The sequence below is a fragment of the Tympanuchus pallidicinctus genome, unplaced genomic scaffold (genome assembly GCF_026119805.1).
Source record: "Tympanuchus pallidicinctus isolate F22 unplaced genomic scaffold, pur_lepc_1.0 scaffold7, whole genome shotgun sequence".
Classification (NCBI taxonomy): Eukaryota; Metazoa; Chordata; class Aves; order Galliformes; family Phasianidae; genus Tympanuchus; species Tympanuchus pallidicinctus.
Genome location: NW_026294791.1, coordinates 20,928,258 through 20,937,308, shown reverse-complemented (window position 1 = coordinate 20,937,308; position 9,051 = coordinate 20,928,258). Strand labels below are relative to the sequence as shown.

The window sequence follows — 9,051 nt, the reverse complement described above, 5'->3', positions numbered from 1 at the left end:
ACTGTATCACTTCAGTAAAGCTTTGCCCAAATTCACACTGGAATTGCAAACAGGATCAAAGTCTGTGGTGTAATTAAACCCATCCCACTCACAAGAATTCAATCACTTTTCCAAAAGCTACTTCGTATCTACAAAATGAGTTCGCTTGTATGTGCTATTGTCATCTGGTTCCCATTATCTAAGCTTTGAGACTTATATATGAGGAAACATTAAGTAAAACATTTTTATTAGACACTTTTAAACTACACAGGAAAATTGAGAAAGTATTCAGCAAGTAGGGCAGTAGGTTAAGTGAACTAGTTTTACCTAAGGCAGAATTTGCACCCTAGATCACATGGTGTGACAACGTGGCTGCACAATTTCAGACATAGCCAGAAACGACTGCATCCAGCTGTGTGGTAATAGGTTAGACTCTGGCTTCGAAGTCAGAGATTCAGTAAGAGCCTAAACTTGGGTTCTGTGACCTTCAGTTATGCTCTGAAGGCTTGCTTTCTCCAGAAGTGTTTCTGAAGACCTGGATGATAGCTGTATACATACTACAGAATACTTGGAATTAAAATAGTAGTGTTGGCATCATGTGCTGCATGGGCTGTTAAATCCATATCGCCTCCTAAGTCTACAATGTGGGCTCTCTAGATTTAGTGATTCTTCACATTGTTCCAATTCCTGCTTAGTTGTTCTGACGTGGGTGTCTGGAGCAACCATAAAAAATGTCAAGCTTCTTATGGATGCTTCACAGTCCTATAGCTGTGATAGATGCAAACTTTTATTTGCTCCACTAGAAAGAGTTCGCATTTGCCAGCAGAATTTCAGGATGTATAAAAATGCTGTAGTTTTCTGTATTTTACCTTCAGAAAAATTTATCATGTACTGGTGTGAAGAAAGAAGTCCAATTGGCCAAGGTCAGGCCGAGTTCCAAAGAACAAAGGAAATGGAGCATGGTAGTGGGGAATATGGACTATTATAACAATGCACAATTATCTATACTTAATTAAAAAAAAAAAAAAAAGAAAAAATGCATTCTCATGTGTATCTGTATCTGAATCTGAACTGTATCTGAATATCAGCATCGCCACGCAAGTAAGAATTAAGATTTTTTAAGAGCTTTTTAAGAATAGTAAAACAACAGCTTTAGCAAATGTGCTAGCACACTGGCAAGTAAGCTACTGCTTCCTGTGGTTTTGTACTTTATACATCCTCCTCTAAAATATGGCCAAAGGCCTCTGGCTCATTTGATTAGCAGTTGCTCAACTGTCTTGGTCTACGGCCATGCTTGGTTGTGCTCAGCAATGTGGCTCTGCAGAATGCAAAGCAAGGATTAGTTTGGCTACTGGCTAACTCTTGTATAGTTTAAGTCAGCCAGAATCATGATGACTGGCGTTCTGAGTGTTGGAAGTTTTGACACAAGCAGCTCAAATGCCCTTGTTTAATTTTTTTTATTGATATTTCTAAAGCACCCATCTGTGTGGTATCAGTGCTCACCTCTCTTATGTTGGAGCAAGATTAAACGAATGTTTGCACCAAAAAGCTGCCCACAGCTGGAAGCCACTCATTTGCAAGAATCTCACTGAGGTCAGATTGGTAAGCAGAAGGGCAGTGCCAGGCACGTGTTGCTCATAGGTAGCTAAATTTACCTCAGTGACCACCAGGGACCATCACAAGCTGAATGGCTCATCAGAGGCCTCCTGTCCCTGTGCCATCATGGCATCTACCCAGAGAGGAAGGGCAGAGAAGGAAGGGGATCAGGCATTTCAGACAGCTCCAGCTGCCCACTGGCATGCCCTCTGCTTGCATCATTCCTTGGACCAGACTTGCTTCAAACAGTGCCTGCATAGCATTTAGCAGGTCTTCTAAAACCTAGAGGGCAGGGATAACAATGGTTATTTTAAAAGGATCAGAGAAATGAAAACTGCCTGAAGACATGCCCCCGTCCTTGGGCACAGGGAGAGTAACTGTCAAACTGAAGTAACAGGACAGGACAACTGGAAAATATTCAGAAAATTTATTTTTGGAACTGCTATATTCACTTGATACTTAGCATCTATACTTTCTGAAGAATAAATTGTGTTGACGTCCAACCCCATCACCTGCAGCTCCAGTATCCGGTCCCAGCCCTGGTAGAAAAGGGCCGTTTGGTATAGAAGACACAATGTGGTACAGAGAAGCAGCAGATGAAGCAAGAACAGCATTGTGGATGCTACCAGGGAGCTCAGTGCCCACTGATGCAGCAGGGCCTGCTTTTTTCTTCAGAGGGCTTCTGCTCGGGTGGCCCTCCTTCAAATCCAGGTTCATCAAGAATGCACCTGATGCTCTCTTTTTTATACCAGTACTACGCTTGAATCTTCTTAGCAGATGGGGATAATCTCTCTTGAAATAGGGGTTGTAATAGTAGAGAAACTACAAAATGCAAAGGAGAAAATTTACTCACCACCATTTCAAGACTGGAAAAGACAAAGACACAATAACTAGTAATTAGAATCCCAGAAACAAGCAGAGAGGACTCTCAGGGGCATTTTAGACATGAATACCTGTGAATAAAATGTTATGGTACAGTTCTGTTAAGTACAAGGTCTCTGAAAGTAATGCCTCCTGTTTATTTCATTGGAAACCACAACAGATATAAAGCACAATAAAACTATTTGATAGAATAAATTCTCAGCTACAAAACACTCTTTCAACACAGCCACCACCATTATCGGTGTATTTTTTTCCTGAGATGAACAAGAGCCTGACTGCCACGCTTGGAGAGATCTGCACAGCTGTCCAGAACCAGGCCTTCATTCATGTCTCTGTTACTACTGCTGAAACACACCACCCACCAACACGCTGTGCTGACATCCAGCGTTTGGTCTCCATAAAAGTTGAGCAAGTGTCCATGAATGTCAAGGAGAACCATTTTTTCAGCCTTTAAGAACTCAATGACACACTATTGCTTCGTATACATGTCCACGTCAGATGCCATTTTGTCAGACTGCCCGTCTACTGTTATGTGTCACATAACAAGAAAGTCTAATGGAATATCAGGGTGGGAGGTTCATCCTCTACTGCCATACCATGTAAACCCACTTCTGACACTACGGGGCAACATAATTCAATGGGAGACATTACTTTCAGAGCAGCCATTGTAGTAACTACCCTTGCTTAAACTCTTGACATTTGAGAGCAGCAGAGAAATGTAATATTTTCAAAAGCATAACAGTTGGTTTAGAAACCCAAATACCACCAACTTTCAGGCATCTTATTTATACTGAGTGACCACCAATCCCCAATCCCACTAGTCCCAAGAGTATTTCATGGGTAGGGGGACCCTAGGTGGACTATGTACCTTGCTAGAAGTGGAAACTGCTGCTTCGTCTGCTTGGAATTTAGCACGTGAAGCAGATCTTGGCAAATCTCCTTCCATAATGAAGAATCCGTGAAGATGAAGCTGACGAATGAAAGTTTTCATGCTGCCAATGCTGAAAATTTGCAGACATCCTCTCCTTGCCAGCACTTCCCTTTTGAAGAGTGTTTCCTCAATCACTATAGAGTTTCCATCATCAGCCCACGAAATGGACTGAAAGTACTTGCTTTCAACAATTTCCCAGAGTTTTTTCAGAAAGGAGAAGGATGCAAAGTCATTGGCTTTGCCAGAGCACTTCTCAGGGAGATTAAGAGGTAGTCTGTTTGAGGAAGCTTCTTCACATGAACGTTGAGAAGTGTTTTCTGCTTTTATAGATCCTAAGGCAGCATCCTGAGCATCTGCTTTACCATGTACTTGAAGGACAGAAAAAGCTGAGGCTGCCGAGTTAATGTCTGAAACAGAAACACTTGGTGTTTCTGATAAAGATATCTCCATTTTAATGTTTAATTATTTAATGATTAATTTAATGATCAATTCTTCACTCAGGAATTTCTGTCCGTGTTTCTCCAGACTATGAGGTTTGTCCTGCCATCAGCAGGATGAAGCATGTGGCTCCTGTGGTGTGGGGAGCAAAGAGAGGACTGGGACATTCAGAAACATCACTATGGTGACTGTGCTGCACCACAGTGACATCACAGACAGGTGACTGCTAGCAAAATGTGGCAGTGACATACTTTTTAATTAAGGAAATATGATTCCAGATGTTTATGCTGCCTAAACCAATAGGCAAACAGATATTTATAATTTCCCAAAGGAAGACTTATTCATTAATAACTTTGTTGGGCACATTTCTGTAGGGACTTAGTTTCTGCCTGTGAACCTTTCTAGAGCTAGTGCTCCCTCTTTGATCTGCTTCTAGACAACTTTATGCAAACTTGATAAGCCTTCAGTTTTTACTGAAGATCTCTCATTTCTGTAATCTAAGCTGTTGATTAAGCAGTACCTCTTTGAAACCAGTATGCTTGCCAATTTCTGGTTCAGATTTAACAGGATGTTACCATCTTCATCTTGGCATATGGATGTTTGATTTGAGAAGTATGCTCAGATTTCCTATCCTAGCATCTAATGTTCCATTTTCAGTCTGCACTGCAACGAGCTGCTGAGTAGCCTTTGCTACTGGTGGAGCTCTTATGTTAGCCACACACTGCCCTCTTGCCGAGTTTTATTGAATGGAGCACTGGTGATGGGACTCTTGGCTCTCCTGAGCTGGAGCAAAACCGACAAAAGACATTCTTGATGAGGGCACTGAGATCTTTCAGTATGGAGAACAGGCTCAGGGGAGACCTTATCACTCTCTACAACTCCCTGAAAAGACGTGGTAGCGAAGTGGGGATTGGCCTCTTTTCCCAGGTGATAGGATGAGAGGTAGTGGCCTCGTGGAGTTCAGGTTGGATATTAGGAAACATTTATTAGTTATTAGTTAACTAATTAGTTATTAGTTAGGCATTGGAACAGGCTGCACAGGGAGGTGGTGGAGTCACTGTCCCTGGAGGCATCCAAGGAAATTCTAAATATGGCACTGGGGGACACAGCTTAGTGGGCATGGTGGTGATGAGTTGATGGCTGAACTTCTTTTTCTCTAACCTTAATAATTCTATGATTCTTAATAGAATAAATTATGCTTGGAACTAACTGTGAAATGATGACTCATCTCCAGAGTTCCCATTCTGTCAGTGGCTGCTTGTAACTAAATATTGGCAATGTCTTGTATTTTCTTTGAAAAAAGCAAAGTCTTCTCAGTTTACTTTCAGTCTGACCATACACATAAAAAAAACATTAAAAACTATTTCCAACAGAAATCCGTCAGGATTTAATCCATTCTTTTAAAAGGATCTAATCCTGTAAAGCTCCAGATCAATTACTCTGGGAGCTAAAGCTATCAAAAATTGTGGTGTTTCTTTTATTTTTTTCAAAAGCAGGATTGAATACATTAAATTTTCATCAGATATCTGGCCAACATTCTATTTTCATTAAAAATGTGCTTTATTTACCAGAGGATCCAAATAAAATATTGCCTCCTGTTATTAAATTATAATTCGATAAGGAATTTGAGTTTTTAGAGGAAAGCAGAGCGTCTCTTTCTATTAGACCCTTTGGGCAGTGGCATAATATTACCACTAATGGTGGTTGCCTAGGAAAGTTTGAATAGCAGTCATTCTCATAACGGAAGAAGTACATCTGAGCACACAGCTACCCTTCATTAACACCTTTTTAATCATCCCAGTGCCTGCAGGACAGCACATTTTGTATTACTCTGTTAGAAGTGATGGACACTTACAAGACAACGATCTGCAGCTCTATAAAAAACAAAAAAACAAAAAAACCAATTTCTATGTTCTGTGCTGTAATTAGGCAATTGAGCACAGTCAGCTTGAAGGAAAAAAAATCTCCCATTTCTTACTCCGTGAGAACTAAGGCGTCTCTACCACTAGAGGGTGAGACAACTACAAACCAAGTACTGAAGCCTAAGTCCTTTCTGAGGAGGGTACAAATCTAAATTAACACGAGGACAGTACCTCAGGTGATACTTTGGTTATTCATTTTCAGAAAGGTGCATGCTGTGGACATAGTAAGTATTTTTCTGTTGATTTCACATGCTTCAATGCAGAGCTGAAAAGAAATATGGGAACAATCTGTCATAATGAACAACAGTGGAACACGACTTACTGTCTAGACTATAGATTTTGGGTCTTGAGAGGCAGAGTTACAAAAATAAATTCTGATCTTGATTCAAGTGTTGAATCAACTGTTCTGCTTCAAGAAAGAACTACTTTTGGCTTAGAATGCCTCCCTCCCTTATAGTCAGAAATCTGAAAAACAGTTCTCTGCCTCATTCCCTTTGATCAATACCGTCTATACTGAAGGCTTTCTTAGTTGTTTTCTTGCAGTTTGACTTCTGCAGTACTTTTTTTCCCTATCACTATGAGACAGTCTGATGCAGTTGCCCCGTGTACCTTTCAAAATCTTTGTTTTGTGTAGTTTAGGATGGCCGCATGTTTTGTAGTCCTGGCAGAAAACTGGAACTGGTTCCTACTAACATGCCCCGTGTTTCTTGACAAAACATTTTACAAATAAGTTTTGATGCCTGCAGTCTCTCAGAAGATATATTTCTCTGAAGGCTTCCCTGACACCAAAAGTATACCATTCACTTTCAATTGATAAAAGAGTGATTGATAACTCAGAGATTATACAAATCAATATGCTGTTTCTTCAGGAACAATATTTTCTGTTTTAAAACAAAAATGAAGTCCCACAGGGTGCAGTAACATCAAGTTATTTTTCTGTTCTCTCTCTTACAAAGGTCTCTGAAGAATTCCAACTTTAAATACTTTGACAGTGCCTGTGTCTTGCTACTATGTTGTTGTTTCTTTGGCAATGTGAAGGTCCAAATTCAGCCTCCTTCTTTTTTTCCTGAAGAAAGACTTTGATATTGAACTTGCAAAAAATACTACAAAAGTTTTGTGTGAGGTCAGGAGAAACAAAACCAAGAGTCTTTTTAAGCAGTAGTAAAAGAGACAAAATCAAAGAAGAGTACTGTAGGCAGTTCTAAACTATTGCCTAGGAGACTTTAGTAGTTCATCTGATGTTAAATGAAAGATGACTGTGACAAGAATTACAGTGACATTTCGAGATGCTAGTTCTAGTCAGAAAAAAGCAGCATCCACCTTTGTTTAGGCGATTACAGTTCAGTGCAACAGATGGATCAGAAATTGGTTGTAAATCACTTTTTGTGATTATCAACAGCATTTAATTTTTAGGGAAATTAACTGGTGAGTTTGTGAAGTTACATGTTGGATTTTGCATTTTTCTGGCCTGAAATCTTATCATGCCTGGTTTAGCTGCTTATTGGCTGCATACTTATGACACAAAACTGACCCTTGTTGGATCTTCTCAAAGTAAATATCATTAGTAAGCCAAAGTTAGATAGAAACTTGCTCTGCTGTTTATATGTTAGTTTACTTGTGATTCTTGCACAATATTTACATAATTTTAGAGAAAATACAGAATAATTTTCCTTTTTTTTTTTTTTTAAGGTATATATAATTGAGATAATGTTGGCTATTCTTCATTTTTCAAAGATTTGAAGTGAAACAAATGATGACATTCTCTTGCGCTGACATTAAAAAACCCTGGCCCTTTTCTATGGGCTCTTTTCTTTCAGTGTCCTAAATACCATAGAAGTAATAGAGCGTTTATAGTTGGAGGCAATGACTGCTTTCTTCATTTCAGAAGAGATTTTGAACCCCAAACCTATCCAGAAGCTTTACCGGGAGGTAGAAATCAAATCATATGGAACAATGTTCAGCTAGAACATTGTTTTGCTACTCTAGATATTACATAAAGTACAAACTGCTAAAAAGTACTTAGTAGCTATTTAAATATGCTGCAAGAATATGTATCACACCAATTATTTTACTTTGTAATTTTATTTTATTTTGACAGTGGAACATAGCTGTTCTAGCTCAGAAAAACTGCAAGTCTCTCCTGCTTTTATCTCAAATTGTCACAGCACCAACAGTAGATGTTAGCTGCCTACTAGTTTCTAAGGCTCAGAGCCACGCCTGGTGCCATGATAAATGACTTAAAAACTTACTATCAAATTCAATCACAAAACACTGTTAACAGAAAGGCCTTTTCAGTTGAGAGGCAAGAGTTGTGACTTGATCTTAAAGAAAAAATTGAGATTAAAAAGCCCAGTCTTGGTTGCAATTTCTAAGGCACTGCTTTTTTTCTCCCTATCTCTTCTGTAATGAAAATACTTGAGGCAGCAAAACATTCTTTTTTTGTATGATGCTTGAAATTGGTTAGGAGAGGGCTGGTGGTGTCTAACTTGATTAACAGAAAAAATGGTAATAAAATTCCTAAAGGAAAAAGGATGCTTGGGAGAGAAGAGTGCTCTGGCATGGCTCATTCTTATGATCTAGTTTTGGTATTATTGGTCTACTCGTTCTGGTGCTGCAGTAGAGCTCTGCTTATATGGATAAGTGACGGAGGGGCTTTGGGCCTCCAGCAGAGGAAATGATCTCCCCAAGACTAGATCTGACTGAATGCATCTTTTCACTGCAGCACATCTGGTGGAGCCACAACGCTCTACATTTTTTCAGCCCTTTTCAAACTGGTAAACTAAAGCTGTTTATATTGTTTTGGGTAGCACTGTTGCAGCCAGGAGGAAACAGCTGTTTGAATGCTGTTTTCCTTTCATCTGGTGTCCCCCTCCACATGGACTCAAGCTGTCTTGGAACAGAAGGGTGCCACTTCCCTGCTCTGGGGCTTGAGGAACACTTCTCACCCTGTCTGGCTTGCTTCTTTCCTGCCTGTGTGGCTTGGCCACCAGAGTTTGCCGATCTGATATTCTTGTCCACAGAAACACAAATAGGAGTGGCAGGTAACAATGCAGTGGATATCTGTTACTTGTTTCAAATGCAGCTGTCAGGTAAAAGCAGAGAGCGCTATTTTGCAAACTACCCATCCATACAGGCTTCTACAGGAATGAGAAGCCAGAAAAACCATACCGTCCATTTTAGAGACCTTGCAAATAAGCATAATTTTATTACACTTGCATGTTTTAGAGTATGACAGCAATTTTAGGCTTGAAGAACTTGGTGGTAAACACTCTAATTAATCACTCTAACAGTGTTCAACTTTCA

General features: G+C 39.8%; 1 protein-coding gene across 1 annotated transcript; it reads right to left on the bottom strand.

Annotated features, from left to right (window-relative positions):
* Positions 1-2,034: 2,034 nt before the first annotated feature.
* On the bottom strand, positions 2,035-3,838 carry LOC128072793 (heat shock transcription factor, Y-linked-like). The gene is made up of 2 exons (XM_052666945.1): positions 3,326-3,838; positions 2,035-2,397 (listed from the first exon to the last, which is right to left on the bottom strand). The coding sequence occupies exons 1-2, from the start codon at positions 3,836-3,838 to the stop codon at positions 2,035-2,037; spliced, it is 876 nt and encodes a 291-aa protein (XP_052522905.1).
* Positions 3,839-9,051: the final 5,213 nt, after the last annotated feature.

Coding starts and splice junctions, on each gene's coding strand:
- LOC128072793 (XM_052666945.1), bottom strand. CDS start 3,838: ATGGAGATATCTTTATCAGAAACACCAAGTGTTTCTGTTTCAGACATT. Junction 2,398..3,325: donor CAGTTTCCACTTCTAGCAAG/GTACATAGTCCA, acceptor TGCATTTTGTAG/TTTCTCTACTATTACAACCC.